Source organism: Manis javanica, chromosome 6 (genome assembly GCF_040802235.1).
Source record: "Manis javanica isolate MJ-LG chromosome 6, MJ_LKY, whole genome shotgun sequence".
Lineage (NCBI taxonomy): Eukaryota > Metazoa > Chordata > Mammalia > Pholidota > Manidae > Manis > Manis javanica.
Genome location: NC_133161.1, coordinates 113441405 through 113459141, shown reverse-complemented (window position 1 = coordinate 113459141; position 17737 = coordinate 113441405). Strand labels below are relative to the sequence as shown.

At 35.2% G+C, this 17737-nt stretch overlaps 1 protein-coding gene across 1 annotated transcript in view; it reads right to left on the bottom strand.

Annotated features, from left to right (window-relative positions):
* C6H11orf65 (chromosome 6 C11orf65 homolog) overlaps nt 1-17737 on the bottom strand; it is a 122207-nt gene that overhangs the window by 94169 nt on the left and 10301 nt on the right. The window contains exon 2 of the mRNA XM_073240011.1: nt 152-197. Coding sequence (XP_073096112.1) covers nt 152-197 — 46 coding nt within the window. The remainder of the gene's footprint in view (nt 1-151; nt 198-17737) is intronic.

Sequence of the window (17737 nt, the reverse complement as noted above, 5' to 3'; positions counted from 1 at the left end):
GATCTATAAATAAACCCTGCTTTTAAAGCAAAAGTGGTACACAAATCTGTAAACATACTAAAAACTATTGAACTGTATGTTTTTAACAAGTGAATCTTATGATATATAAATTACATCGCAATAAAGCTGCGAAAAAATGAAATAAACTCACAAGGAAAGTTTTCCAGGCCTTCTGAATGACTCTGGCAGCCTTATCCCTTCTTATAAATTCTGACTCCTGTTTCCAAGGCATTTGAAAGTCCTAAAATATGCAAAAAGGATATATTTAAAGTTACTTTACATACTCTATTATGAAACTCACTACAATTCAATGAAAATTAAATAGAAAGTTGTACAAAGGAAATAATGAAAATGAATTGGGGTATCAAAATAATTGTAATAAAAACAAAAATTGTTACCTATTATTGATTGCCTAATATGTTCCCATTCACTGCTTTTTTCTAGTTTGAACAATCCTGCATAGCAGATTTTACTAACATACTTGCATTAGAGATAAGGAGACTGAGCTTCAACACCCAAAGTCAAAGAGTGACTGACTAAGCCAGTATTGAACCCACATCTATTTGTCTTGAAAATCCATGACCTTTCCCTAGCCCATCCAGTGACTTCAAAGAAGCTTTTCTTGCTCAACATGCCCGTAGACAGAGGTTCATTTGCAAATGTACCCAGGAACCTAACCTAGAAGTAGAGATGATTATAGACTTTTTCTTTATAACTCTTCAATTTGCTGAGAATACTTAATAAATCACATATTAAACTATCAAAAAAGAGATTAATATTGACTATTAAGGACCAAAACAAAATCACTAGTTCTAATCATAATTGTTATCGATACTGTGAAGAAATGAATAATACAAAAATTAAAAATCTATTTTAGTTTAAGAGTCCTTAAAGTGTTGCAGTAGACAGGCTTCTGGGAAGATAGGAAGCACCAGGAATCTGTCTCCCCATCTAGATAACAATTGCCCTGGAAGAATCCAGTTTAACTATTTTGGAATCTCTGGAGTCTCTTGAAGTCTTGCAACTTCCAGGGGAAGATGTGGAGGGTAAATTGTGGTTAATTTTTGTCAATTTTAGCTCTTATTCCAGCACCAGCTACCCATTTCCTCACTGCACCCCAAGAGGATATTGTACACAGCTTCTGGGAACCAGAGTGGAGAAAAAGGACTCTGTGTATGCTCTACAGATTGGAGATCTGTACTATGTTGATTGTGGTTCTGATCACAGAGGTGCAGACAAACAGGAGGGCAGCATTTTTGCACCCTTGTCCCCATTATTAAAGTCCCTCCTCCTCTGGCTGGTGACTTCCAGGGGGTTTAAATGGATAATGCCCCTTTCCTCCCCTCCACAGTGTCTTCTTTTCCCCTTTTGGGAGCCAAACATTCAAGACTAGGACATTCAAAAACAGCTGCACATATGGAGAAAGTAAGAAAGTGATGAGGCATGCCCAGGGAAGGCACAATCTCAGTAAAGATCTGAGATGACCCTTAGTTTACAATTCAGGCTGATCCTTGGCCAGTCTTCATAACCTGTAGAAAGAGCCTACAACACCAGTAACAACAACAGAAAACTGGGGATGGGAAAGAATTTGATTTGCAGAGTACTGCATTATTAAATTAAAATGTCCAGTTTTCAACAAAAATATCACAAGGTATACAAAGAAACACAAAAGTATAGTCCATTCAAAGGAAAATAAAATCAAGAGAAATTAACCCTGAGAAAAACCTGATGGCAGATCTATTAGACAAAGAATTTAAAACAACTGTCTAAGAGATGATCAGAGAAATAAGGATGATGTGGATGAAATGATGTATGCACAAACTGGAAATATCTAAAACCTCAAAACAGAGCAAATAGAAATTCTGAAGCTGAAAAGTAAGATAACTCAAAGGAAAAATCCATTAGAGTGACACAAAGGTTGAAGAAAGACTCAGCAAACTTGAAGATAGACCAATGGAAAGTGTCAAGTCTGAGGAACAGAAAGAAAAAAAGATTGAATTAAATTGAATAGAGCCTAAGAGACCCATGGTACACAGAAAGTAGACTAACATATATATTGTGGGAGTTGCCAAAAGAGAAGAGAAAGTGAAAGGAGTAGACAGAATATCAATGGCAGAAAACTTCCCACGTTTGATGAAAAACATGAATATAAATATCTATGAAGTTCAAAACTCAAAGTAAGATGAATCAAAGGTAGCTACCCCAAAACATTTTATAAGTAAACTTTCAAAAGCCAAAAATAAAGTCTCTTAAATGCAGCAAGAAATAAGTGATTTGTCTCATATAAGGAATTCTTAATATGTTTATTAACAGATTTCTCAATATAAACTTTGAAGACCAGAAGGCAGTGGGTCAATATATTAAAACTGATAAAAAAAATGTTAACCAAGAATCCTATATCTAACAATACTGTCCTTCAAGAGTGAAGAAGAAATTAAGTCGTTGCCAAATAAACAAAAGCTGAGGGAGTTCATTACCACCATGAGATCTGCCCTGCAAGAAGTGCTCATGGGAGTACTTAAGGGTGAAATGAAAGGCTATGTGACAGTAAATTGAAGCTAGTTGAAGAAATAAAGATCCCAATAAAGGTAAATACATGGGCAATTATAAAACCTAGGCAATTATTGTTATAGAAATGGCTTATAGCTCTCTTTTCTGTTTTCTACATGATTAAAGAGAATATGTTTAAAAATTAGTCTAAAAGTGAGCATTATTGTATCTTTTGTTAATAATTTCACATGCTGTTTTCTTCATAATTTATGAGACAAATGTATGTAAAAGAAGTATTATATTATGTTTTGGGGAATACAATGTATAAAGATGTGATTTTGTGACATCAACAATTGAAAGGAGTTGGGATGGGGCTGTAAAGGAGGAGAGTTTTGTATGTTATTGAAGTTAAGCTAGTATAAATTTACACTGAAGTGTGAATTGTTATATCTTTTGCATTTTGAACCTTTTGTTAATATATAATGTCCTACTCTGTCTTTTATAATCTTTGTTGATTTAAAGGTAGGATGTAAATGTAAGGATTTACATTTACAAGCTTTAGGATGGTAAATGTAACCCCCATGGTAACCACAAAAGAAATAGCTATGAAATATACATGAGAGGAAATGAGAAAGAAATGTAAATGTTTAACTATAAAAAAATCAACTAAGCACAAAAGGAGACAGTAATGTAGGATATGATGGACAAAAAAGTTATAAGACATGTAGAAAACAGGGGATTAAAGATGGCAGCCTGAGAGGCGAGACAGCAACCTCCTCCTAAAACTGAATATAATACAAAAATGTAATTAATACAGTTAATCCTGAAAGAGCAACAGGAAGAGGGCTGTGCCAGACTGCATACACCTGAGAAAAGAATAGACCTCAGGGAACAGGATAACATACCGAAGCCATGGCCAGGTGGCACCCATGCCCTTCCCCCACCCCAGCTCACTGGCAGAAGGAAGAGAAACAGAGCAGGGTGGGAGTGGAGGCCTGGGACTGCTGAACACCCAGCTCTGGAGATGTTCTCTGGGAGCATAAACCTACATTTCATGGTACTATGGTGATTAGGGGGGGAAAACAGGGATCCATATCTGGCTGCTCTGGGACAAAGAAAGGTGGGAAGTCTGAGTGACTTCCTAACAGCGAGAGGGCTGCTAAAGGGGCAAGGACTGCACAGAGCTTACTGTGCAATCAGGAGAAAGGACAGGTAGACAAAATTGTCCGAGTGCACTCTTCCCAGTAGTTTGGGAACATTCAGGATCTTTAGGTGCGCAAGCCCCCTAGACGGCTACACAACTCCACGGTCACCCTTCATGATATGCAGCCTGCTGTGCCTTCCTCCCGGCCAGCCTGCATCTGACTTGAAAACCTGAAAACCCTGCCCTGGCGTCAGGCCAGAGAAAGGGAAGTCCCACCTACAGCAGCTACAAATGCAAAGCATAGAGGCTTACACCTGGGTGCTCAGCCCACTGGTTCTGTCATAGGAGATAGGCATAGCAACCAGGAAGCAGGAAACAGCTCTTTCCTCCCCTAAGGCAACAACACGACTCCACTGTGACTCCGAACATTGTTCCAGGGGCTGAGTAGCTCCAGAGAGTAGAGCTTCCAGACACTAGAGGGTGCCATATACAAATATGAAACATCGAAGGAACCTGGTTCAAAGCAAAATTATACATACACCAGAGAAAGACTGAAATGAAACCGAACTCATGAATCTTCCTGAAAGAGATTTCAAAATAAAAATCAGAAATATGCTCATGGAGGTATAGAAAAGTACTCAAGAACTCAGGAATGAACTCTGGTCAGAGATCCAATCATTATGGAACACAGTGTCAGAAATGAAACATACAATGGAAAGTTTTAAAAGCAGATTAGATATGGTGGAGGAGACAATTCATGAAACAGAAATTAGAGAAGAGGAATACAAAGAAGCTGAGGCACAGAGAGGAAAAAAGATCTCCAAGAATGAAAGAATATTGAGAGAACTGTATGACCAAACCAAATTGAAAAATATTTGTATTATAGGGGTACCAGAAGAAGAAGAGAAAAAGGGATAAGTGTCTTTGAGGAGGTAATTGCTGAAAACTTCCCCAATATGGGGAAGGAGATAGTCTCTCAGGCTGTGGAGGTACACAGATCTCCAAACACAAGGGACTCAAGGAGGACAACACCAAGACAGACAATAATTAAAATGGCAAAGATCAAAGATAAGGACAGACTATGCAAAGCAGTCAGAGAGAGAAATAGGATCACATACAAAGGAAAACCCATCAGGCTATCATCAGACTTCTCAGAAGAAATCTTACAGGCCAGAAGGGACTGGCATGATATATTTAATGAAATGAATCAGAATAGCCTCAAACCAAGAACACTTTACCTCGCAAGATTATCATTTAAATTTGAAGGAGAGATTAAACAATTTCCAGATAAGCAAAAGCTGAGAAAATTTACCTCCCACAAACCATCTCTAAAGTGTATTTTGGAGGGACGGCTATGGATGGAAGTGTTCCTAAGGTTTAATAACTGCCACCAGAGGTAATTAAACCACAGTAAAGAAAGTAGAACAGTTCATTATGAAGCAAATGCAAAATCAAATCAACTATCCCCAAAGTCAGTCAAGGGATAGACAAAGAGTACAAAATATGATACATAATATATAAAGAATGGAGAAAGAAGAAAAAGGAGGGAAGAAAAAGAACCTTTAGATTGTGTTTGTAATAGTATACTAAATGACTTAAGTTAGATTTGTAGATAGTGAGGAAGTTATCCTTAAACATTTGGTAACCATGAATCTAAAGTCTGCAATGGCAGTAAGTACATACCTATCGATAATCACCCTAAATGTAAATGGTCTGAATGCACAAATCAAAAGACACAGAGTCACTGAATGGATGAAAAGACAAGACCCATCTATATGCTACCTTCAAGAGACTCACTTGAAAACCAAAGACATACACAGACTAAAAGCGAGGACATGGAAAAAGATACTTTATGCAATTAATAGGGAGAAAAAGCAGGAGTTGCAGGACTTGAATAAGAAAAAATAGACATCAAAACAAAGAAAGTAAGAAGAGACAAAGAAGGACATTACATAATGATAAAGGGGCCAGCCCAACAAGAGGATATAACTATTATAAAGAACTATGCACCCAACACAGAAGCACCAACATATGTGAAACAAATACTAACAGAATTAAAAGGGGAAATAGAATGCAATGCATTCATTCTAAGAGATTTCAACACTCAACTCACTCCACAGGACAGATCCACCAGACAGAAAATAAGTAAGGAGACAGAGACACTGAACAACACATTAGAACAGATGGACCTAACAGACATCTACAGAACTCTACACCCAAAAGCAACAGGATACACATTCTTCTCAATGGCACATGGAACATTTTCCAGAATAGACCACATACTGGGCCACAAAAAGAGCCTCCGTAAATTCAGAAACATTGAAATTCTACCAAACAGCTTCTCAGACCACAAGGGTATAAAACTAGAAATAAATTGTACAAAGAAAACAAAAAGGCTCACAAACACATGGAGGCTTAACAACATGCTCCTAAATAATCAATGGATCAAAGACCAAATTAAAATAGAGACCAAGCAATATATGGAGACAAAGGACAACAACAGCACAAAGCTCCAACTTCTGTGGGATGCACCAAAGGCACTTCTAAGAAGAAAGCATGAAGCAATTCAGGCCTATTTAAAGAAGAAAGAAAAATCCTAAATGAATAGTCTAAAGTCACAATTACTGAAACTGGAAAAAGAAGAACAAATGAGGCCTAAAGTCAGAAGAAGGAGGGACATAATAAAGATCAGAGAAGAAAAAAATAAAATTGAGACAAATGAAACAATAGAAAAAAATCAATGAAACAAAGAGCTGGTTCTTTGAGAAAGTAAACAAGATAAATAAGCCCCTAGCCAGACTTATTAAGAGAAAAAAGAGAATCTACAGACATCAACAGAATCATAAATAAGAAATGAAAAATCACAGAACCCCACAGAAATACAAAGAATTATTAGAGAATACTATGAAAATCTATATGCTAACAAGCTGGAAAACCTAGAAGAAATGGACAACTTCCTAGAAAAATACAACATTCCCAGACTGACGAAGGAAGAAATGGAAAACATAAACAGACCAATTACCAGCAATGAAATTGAATTGGTAATCAAAAACTCCCAAGAACAAAACACCCACGCAGATGGATTCACTGCTGAATTTTACCAGACATAATACCCATTCTCCTTAAAGTTTCCCAAAAAATAGAAGAGGAGGGAATACTGCCAAACTCATTCTATGAAGCCAGCAGCACCCTAATACCAAAACCAGCCAAAGACACCACCAAAAAAGAAAATTACAGACCAATATCCCTGATGAACATAGATGCAAAAATAATCAACAAAATATTAGCAAACTGAATTCAACAATACATCAAAAGGATCATACACCATGACCAAGTGGGATTCATCTCAGGGAGGCAAGGATGGTACAACATTCAAAAATCCAACAACATCATCCACCACATGAACAAAATGAAGGACAAAAACCACATGATCATCTCCATAGACGCTGAAGAAGCATTTGACAAAACTCAGCGTCCATTCATGATAAAAACTCTAAACAAAATGGGTATAGAGGGCAAGTACCTCAACATAAAAAAGGCCATATATGACAAACCCACAGGCAACATTATACTTAACAGCGAGAAGATGAAAGCTTTTCCCATATGATTGGGAGCAAGACAGGGATGCCCACTCTCTCCACTGTTATTCAACATAGTACTGGAGGTCCTAGCCACAGCAATTAGACAAAACAAAAAATTAAAAGGCATCCAGATTGGCAAGTAAGAAGTTAAACTGTCTCTGTTTGCAGACAACATGATATTGTCAATAAAAAACCCTAAAGAATCCACTCCAAAACTGCTACGTCTAATATCTGAATTCAGCAAAGTTGCAGGATACAAAATTAATACACCAAAATCTGTTGCTTTCCTATACACTAATGATGAACTAGCAGGAAGAGAAATCAGGAAAACAATTCCATTCACAATTGCATTAAAAAAGAATAAAATACCTAGGAATAAACCTAACCAAGGAAGTGAAAGACCTATACCCTGAAAACTACAAGACACTCTTAAGAGAAATTAAAGAGGACACTAGCAAATGGACACTCATCCCATGCTATTGGCTAGGAAGAATTAATATTGTCAAAATGGCCATCCTGTCTAAAGCAATCTACAGGTTCAATGCAATCCCTATCAAAATACCAACAGCATTCTTCAATGAACTGGAACAAATAGTTTTAAAATTCATATGGAACCATAAAAGACCCTGAATAGCCAAAGCAATCCTGAGAAAGAAGAATGAAGCGGGCAGGGGGAAGGAGGTAGGGTGGATCTTTCTCCCTAACTTAAAGCTTTACTACAAAGCCACAGTAATCAAGACAATTTGGTACTGGCACAAGAACAGACCCACAGACCAGTGGAACAGAATAGAGAGTCCAGATATTAACCCAAACATATATGGTCAATTAATATACGATAAAGGAGCCATGGATATACAATGGGGAAATGACAGCTTCTTCAACAGCTGGTGTTGGCAAAATTGGACATCTACATGCAAGAGTATGAAACTGGATCATTGTCTAACTCCATACACAAAGGTAAATTCCAAAAGGATCAAAGACCTGAATGTAAGTGTATAAAACTCTTAGAAAAAAACATAGGCAAAAATCTCTTTGACATAAACATGAGCAACTTCTTCATGAACATATCTCCCCCAGCACGGAAAACAAAAAAAAAATGAACAAGTGGGACTATATAAAGATGAAACACTTCTGTACAGCAAAGGACACTACCAATAGAACAAAAAGGTACCCTACAGTATAGGAGAATATATTCATAAGTGACAGATCTGATAAAGGGTTGACATCCAAAATATATAAAGAGCTCATGCACCTCAACAAACAAAAAGCAAATAATCCAATTAAAAAATGGGCAGAGGAACTGAACAGTTCTCCAAAGAAGAAACTCAGATGGGCGACACATGAAAAGATGCTCCACATCACTAGTCAGCAGAGAAATGCAAATTTAAACCACAATGAGATATCACCTCACACCAGTAAGGATCCCCACCATCCAAAAGACAAACAGCAACAAATGTTGGTGAGGATGTGGATAAAGGGGAACCCTCCTACACTGCTGGTGGGAATGTAAATTAGTTCAAAGACTGTGGAAAGCAGTATGGAGGTTCCTCAAAAAACTAAAATAAAAAATACCATTTGACCCAGGAATTCCACTCCTAGGAATTTACCCTAAGAATGCAGCATCCCAGTTTGAAAAATACATATGCACCCCTATGTTCATTGCAGCACTATTTATAATAGCCAATAAATGGAAACAACCTATGTGTCCAGCAGTAGATGAATGGATAAAGAAGATATGGTACATATACACAATGGACTATTATTCAGCCATAAGAAGAAAACAAATCCTACCATTTGCAACAACATGGATGGAGCTAGAGGGTATTATGTTCAGTGAAATAAGCCAAGCAGAGAAAGACAAGTACCAAATGATTTCATTCATATGTGGAGTATGAGAACAAAGAGAAAACTGAAGGAACAAAACAGCAGCAGACTCACAGAACCCGAGAATGGACTAATAGTTGCCAAAGGGAAAGGGACTGAGGAGGATTGGTGGGAAGGGTGATATAAGAGGTGAAAAAAGAAGGGGGCATTACTATTAGGAGACATAATATAATGGGGGAAACAGGGAAGGCAGTATAGCGCAGAGAAGACAAGTAGTGGTTCTATAGCATCTTACTACGCTGATGGACAGTGTAATGCGATATGTGGGGGGGACTTGGTGATAGGGGGAGTCTAGTAAACATAATGTTCCTCATGTAATTGTAGATTAATGATACCAAAAAAACCCAGAAACAAAAAAACCACATGATCATCTCCATAGATGCCGAAAAATCATTCAACAAAATTCAACATACATTCATGATAAAAACTCTCAACAAAATGAGTATAGAGAGCAAGTAACAATAAAGGCCGTATGTGACAAACTCACAGCCAACATCATACTTAACAGTGAGAAGCTGAAAGCCTTTCCTTTAAGATTGGGAACAAGACAGTGATGCCCACTCTCTCCACTTGTATTCAACATAGTTCTCAATGTCCTCACCACAGCAATTAGACAACACAAAGAAATAAAGGGCATCCAGATTGGTAAGGAAGAAATTAAACTGTCACTTTTTGCAGATGACATGATACTGTACATAAAAAATCCCAAAGAATCCACTCCAAAACTACTACGTCTAATATCGGAATTCAGCAAAGTTGCAGGATACAAATTAATACACCAAAATCTGTTGCATTCCTATACACTGATGATTCCTATACACAGAAAGAGAAATCTGGAAAACAATTCTATTCACGATTGCATCAAAAAGAATAAAATACCTAGGAATAAACCTAACCAAGGAAGTGAAAGACCTATACTCTGAAAACTACAAGACACTCATGAGAGAAATTAAAGAAGATACCAATAAATGGAAACACATTCTGTGCTCATGGATAGGAAGAATTAATATTGTTAAAATGGCCATCCTGCCTAAAGCAATCTACAGATTTAATGCAATCTCTACCAAAATACCAAAGGCATTCTTCAATAAACAAGAGCAAAACGTTCTAAAATTCAGATGGAGCCACAGAAGGCCCTGAATTACCAAAGCAATCCTGTGAAGGAAGAATAAAGCTGGGGGGATTATGCTCCTCCACTTCAAGCTCTACTACAAAGCCACAGTAATCAAGACAATTTGGTACTGGCACAAGAACAGACCAATAGACCAATGGAACAGACTAGAGAGCCCAGATATAAACCCAACAATGTATGGTCAATAAATATATGATAAAGGAGCTATGGACATACAATGGGGGAAATGACAGCCTCTTCAACAACTGGTGTTGGCAAAACTGGACAGCTACATGCAAGAGAATGAAATGGGATTATTGTTTAACCCCATACATAAAAGTAAGCTCAAAATGGATAAAAAACCTGAATGTAAGTCATGAAACCATAAAACTCTTAGAAGATAGGCAAAAATCTCCTGAATATAAACATGAGCAACTTCTTCCTACATGGTTCTCCTCTAGCAAGGGAAACAAAAGCAAAAATGAACACGAGACTACATCAAACTAAAAAACTTTTGTATGGCAAAGAACACCAAGGAAACAAAAGTATGGGAGAATATATTTGTAAATGACATATCTGACAAGGGGTTAACATTCCAAATTATATAAAGAACTCACATGCCTCAACACCCAAAAAGTAAATAACCCAATTAAAAATGTGGAGGATATGAAGAGACAATTCTCCAAAGAAGAAATTCAGATGGCCGACAGGCACATGAAAAGATGCTCCATATCACTAATCGTCAGGATAATGCCGATTATAACCACAAGGAGATATCACCTCACACCAGTAAGGATGGCCAGCATCGAGAAGACTAAGAACAACAAATGTTGGTGAGGATGTGGAGAAAGGGGAACCCTCTTACGCTGCTGGTGGGACCGTAAGCTAGTTCAACCATTGTGGAAAGCCTCCAATAGAGGTTCCTCAAAAAACTAAAAATAAAAAGACCATTTGACCCAGGAATCCCACTCCTTCAAATTTACCCATAGAGTTCAACTTCTCAGATTCAAAAAGGCATATGCACCCCTATGTTTATTGCAGCATCATTTACAAAATAGTGAAGATATCGTAGCAACCTAAGTGTCCATCAGTAGATGAATGGATAAAGGAGAGGTGGTACATATACACAATGGAATACTATTTAGCCATAAGAATGGAACAAATCCTACCATTTGCAACAACATGGATGGAGGTGGAGGATATTATGCTCAGTGAAATAATCCAGGTGGAGATAGACAAGTACCAAATGATTTACCTCATTTGTGGAGTATAACAACGAAGCAAAACTGAAGGAACAAAACAGCAGTCTCACAGACTTCAAGAAGTGACTAGCAGTTACCAAAGGGGAGGGGTATGGGAGGGCAGGTGGGCAGGGATGGAGAAGGGGATTGAGGACTATTATGTTTAGTACACATGGTGTGAGGGGTCATGGGGAAAACAGTGTAGCACAGAGAAGGCAAATACTGAATCTGTGGCATCTTACTATACTGATGGACAGTGACTGCAATGTGGTATGTGTGATGACTTGAAAATATTGGTAAATGTAGTAACCACATTGTTTTTTCATGTGAAACCTTTATAAGAGTATATATCAATAATAAATACCTCAATAAAAAAGATGTAGTAAACAAAGAGCAAAATGACAGAGGTAAGCTCTTCCTTATTAATAATTACTTTAAATGTAAACTGTTTAAACTCTCCAAAATACAGAAATTGACAGAATAGATGAAAACACTAGATCCAACTCTTTGCTGTCTACAACAGATCAGTCTAGAGTCAAAGACACAAAAAGATTGTAATGAAAAGATATGCCATGAAAGTAGTCACCAAAAGAGTTCAGGGGAAGGTATCTTAATATCAGTCAAAATACTTTAAATTAACAAAGATTACAAGAGACAAAGAAGGACATTATATATTAACAAAAGGTGCAATACAGCAAGAAGATATAACAGTCATAAACATTATGCATCTAATAAGAAACTAGCCAAACAAATTAAGCAAAACGGACAAAGGGAGAAATGGACATATATATGTGTAATTATATACATAGCTCTACTATAATAGTTGAAGACTTCAATACCCACTTTCAATAAGGAGCAACCAGACTGATGATAAATAAGGAAAAGAGTGGACCTGAGCAACACAACAAACCTAACAGACATATACAGAACATTCTATCAAAGAACAGTAGCATTCACATTCTTGTCAAGTGCACAAGGGACATTTTTCCAGGATAGACTATATATGAGGCCACAAATTAAGTCTGGATATATTTTAAAAGGTAGATATTATGCAAAAGTATCTTCTCAAAGCACAATCGGATGAAGTTAGAAATCAACACAGGCAAAACAGAAAAGTTTACAAATTTATGGAAATTAAACAACAATACTCTTAAGGAACTTAAGGAACTCTTACAACTTATGGAACTAATAAAAGAAGAACAAACTAAACCCAAAGTTTGCAGAAGATTAGAGCAGATAAAAAAAGAATTAAAGAATAGAAAAACAAAAGAGTAAATCAATGAAACCAAAACTGGTTATTTGAAAAGATCAACAAACTTGGCAAACTTTTAGCTAGATGGACAAAGAGAAAAGTTACTAAAATCAGAAATGAAAGTGGGGACATTACTACTGGTTCTATAGAAATAAAAAGGATTATAAGGGAATAGTATGAACAACTATACACCAACAAATTTAATAACCTAAATGAAATAGACAAATTCCTACAAACACAAAACCTACCAAGATCAGATCACAACGAAACAGAATATCTGAATAAACTTATAATTAATAAGCAGATTGGATCAATAATAAAAAAAATTTCCCAACAAACCAACTCCCTGGACCTGGCAGCTTCACTAGTGAATTATACCAAACATTTAAGAAGAACTAATACCAGTCCTTCTCAGGCTTTTCCAAGAAACTGAAGAGAAGGGAACATTTTCTAACTCATTCTATGAGTCCAGCATTACCTTTATATTACTGCCAAACAAGGACTAAAGGAAAAGAAAACTACAGACCAACATCCCTATGAACATCAGTACAAAAATCCTCAACAAAATGCTAGCAAACCAAATTCAGCAGCATATTAAGAGGATTCTATACCATGTGCAAATGGGATTTATCCTTGGAATGCAAGGGTAGTTCAGTGGGTCCAATATTCAAATATTGATCAATATAATACATCACACTAAAAGAATGAAGGAAAAAAAACACATCATCATTTCAACTGATGTAGAAAAAGTATTCAACAAAATTCAACACACTTTCATGATAAAAATAGTCAATAAACTAGAAGTATAAAGAAATTGCCTCAACGTAATAATAGAAGCCATATATGAAAACAGCAGCATTACATATAACAAGCATCATAGTGATGAAAGAATCAGTTTTTCCTCTAAGATCCAGAATAAGGCAAGGATGCCCACTTTCACCCTATTAAAATACCAATGCTGGGAATACCAATACATAATGCTGGAAGTTCTAGATAGAGCAATTAGGCAAGAAAGAGAAATAAAAGCCACTCAAATTGGAAAGGAAGAAGTACAGTTATCTGTTTGCAGATAATATGATCTTATGTGTTTTAATTATTACACACTTTTTAGAATAAATAAATTCAGCAAAGTAGGATACAAAGTCATCACACAAACATCAGTTGCACATCTGTATATTAACAATGAACAATATGAAAAAGAAATTATAAAAACAATCTATATACAATAGCATGAAACTGAATAAAATATTTAGGAATTAATTTAACCAAGGAGAGGAAAGACTTGTACAATAAAAACTACAAAATATTGCTGAAAGAAGTTAAAGAAGACATAAGTAAATGGAAATATATCCTATGTTTATTGATTGGAAGATTTAATATTTTTAAGATGTCAATGCTACCCAAAGCAATCTAGATTCAATGCAATCCCTATCAAAATACCAATGAGATTTTTTTCCAGACACAGAAAAGCCCACTCTAACATTCATATGGAATTTTAAAGGACCCAGAATAGCCAAAGCAATCTTGAAAGAGAACATAGCTGGAGGACTTACACTTTCTGATTTCAAAACTTACTACAAACCACAGTACTAAAAATCAATATGGCATTGCCATGAAGTCAGACACACAAACCCAGTGTAATAAAATAGAGAACCCAGGAATAAACCCTCACATATATGGTCAGATGATTTTTGACAAGGCTGCTAAAAACCATTCAAACAGGGGAAGGACTGTCTTTTCAGCAAATGGTGCTAAGAAAATTGGGTATCTATATGCAAAAGAATGAAATCAAACCTTTATCTAGTGCCATATACAATTCAAAATGAATCAAAGACTTAAGTTTAAGACCTAAAACTATAAAACCCTTAGAAAAAACACAGGGCAAAAACTTCACGACATTGGTCTTGGAAATGATTTATTGGATATGACACCAAAGAAAAAGTAGACAAATTGGATTTCATGAAAACTAAAAATTTTGTGCATCAAAAGACACTATCAACAAAGTGAAAAGGCAATCCACAGAATGGGAGAAAATATTTGGAAATCATATATCTGATATTTAATATCTAGAATATACAGAGAACTCCTAAAATTTAAAGAAATGAAACAACCTGATAAAAAATAGGTATTTCTCCAAAGAAGATACACAAATGGCCAATACTCACATCAAAAATGCTCAACAGTACTAATCATCAGGGAACTGCAAATTAAAATTACAAGATACCACTTCACACCTATTAGGATGGTTACTATTTAAAAAAACAAAACAAAACAGAAAATAAGAAATGTTGGCCAAGATATGGAGGAAATAGAAACCTGTGCACTTCTGATGGCTGTAAAATTGTATAGCTGCTATAGAAAAGTGTACAGCAATTCCATTTCTGGGTATATATTGAAAGGAACTGAGAGTAGTGTCTCAAAGATTATTTGTATACCTAAGTTCATTAGCAGCATTATTCACAATAGCTAAAGATAGAAGCAACCAAATGTTCATAAACAGATAAATGGATAAACAAAATGTGGTATATATATATATATACAATGGAATATTAAGGAAGGAAATCTGACATGCTATAACATGGATGAACCTTGTGGATATTATGCTAAGCAAAATAAACCAGCCACAAAAAGACAAATACTATGTGATTCTACCTATATGAGATACTTACAGTGGTCAAAATCATAGAGACAGAAAGCAGAACAATGGTTGCCTGTGGCATGGAGTACAGGAGGGTTGTTTAATGGGTATTTTACAAGATGAAGACTTATGGAGATGGATAGTGGTGACGATCGTACAACATTATGAATATATTTAGTACCTCAGAATTGTACACTTAAAATGGTTAAGATGGCAAATTTTATTTTATGTGTATTTTACCATACATAGAGTTGCAATAGGACAAATTCTTATCTGTGCTGCTTAAACATTTATTATTCTAAAAAAGATCTCATTGAAAATTGAAAGATTGATTAGATCTAATAATGAAATTGTTCCAATAGTGCTTCAGTGTGACCAGAAAAGTGTAATGCAAGACTGTTCTGTTTGTTTAGGTTATATAAATTACATACAATTGTAATCATTTTCAGTAGGCCTAATGAGAGGAAATACAAGCTATACATAAGATTTGCACATAACTCATTGTTTTTGGTAGTTTTCTTACACATAACCATGGAAGAAAGAATACTGGACTGAAAGACTGCAGATGTCGTTTAGTTTCAGTTCATCCTGCTACCTTAACTTTAGACAAAGGGCTTAACATCTTTAGGCATCAGTTTCATTATTTGTAAAACAAAAGCATTGCAATAAACTAATTCCAAAGGCACTTTCACTTTCACAATTCTGTGAGTTTCATTATGAAGGGCACAATGCTCCAATAGTCAAATATAAAGGGAAAAAAAAGGCTTTGCACGGAATACAAGGAGAAACATGACTTTTACTTAATCTCAGTTATTAATAAATCACAGTATAATGTCACATGTAACATTTCCAACAGCAATATGGTTTTGAGGTGCCAAACTCAGAATCACTTCAAACTAAACGAATAAATTTTGCTTAAAATTTAAAAATTCTAAATGCTATTTGTAAAATACTAAATGTATAAACTTTACAAATCCCAAGCTATGAAGTATTTATAAATAACACACATCTACTAATATGTGCATTATGTTTAGAGAGACAGATTTAACGGAAAAACTCTAAAGGATATGCCATTTATACGAAAAAAGAAAGGAAAACCTATTTATATATTTCCTTAATTTGTTTTCTTTTGATGTTTAAAATTATTTGCAAACTTAAAACTAAAGATGTGGTCTTCCTGTGTATATGGTTAAATTTTAAAATTTGACATTTTTACGAGTAGAGACAAAGTGCTCTTTGAAAAAAAAATGTATGACGTTTTTTCTCTCTCTTCGAATAGCTTTAATAATATAGGGGACATGGGGATATAAGTTAAAGCTGTAGGTCTGAACTATGCAAGAACAGGGCTTAAATCTTAAAAATTCTACCTCATACTTAGCTGTGTGATCTTGTATAAGTTATTTAACTTATTCAAACTTCAGTTTCCTCATCTATAAAAAAGGCGATTCATAGTATCTATCTCACTGAATTCTGAGGATTAAATCTAAAGTATTTAGTACAGTTTTTGGCCTGCTGTAGCCACTCAATAAATTCTATTACAATACATCTATTATTTTTCAAAAATAACTATTTATATGCATTATTCTGGTTTTAAAAATGATATAACTGCATATTTTAAGCACAATTATTCCCATGAGTTATAAACAACTATTAGCAAAAATAATAGTAAGGAATGATAATTGGGGCTAAATGATTTATTGATTTTGATCAAAGGATAATATTTTGAGATATATGTTTTTTAGCCGGCAGATAGAGAACAAAGTATAGTTTATCACTGTATTTCAGGACACCTCAGGACCAAAAAGAAAAGTTTTTATTCTGAAAAGGGTGATAATCAGTGTTAATAATTTTTAAGGACACCTAAATACAGGAGATAGACTTACCAACTGAGATTTATCATACTTTTAAAAATCCTACCAAATTTCAACTTTGAAATGTGAGGAAAAAGTATAAACAGAATTATACTGAAATTTGAAGCATGGAGGTCACCTCAATTAATTACTCTTATGTTTCATGTTCATGTTCTTCACTGGCTGACATACAGAATACAGTTATTTGTTTATTCACAAATAACCATAGAATCACGGTAATATTTAAGCAGCATTAGAAAAATATGTAAATATCATCCCCTACTAGACATCTTATTACCATTTCAATCCAAAATTATTCATACTACTGCATAGATATATTTACTTTAAAAGTTATAAATACATTGTTATATTAAAATTTTCAAATATAGAACAGATTAAAATCTTTCATCTCCATTTCTTGCAGCTCAGTTCTCTCTTCAAAGGCTGTCTTTATCTCTGTACAGATTTCTGATTCTTCCATCTCTTTTTTTTTAATTTTTAATTTTGCTATCATTAATGTACAATTATATTAACAATATTATGGTC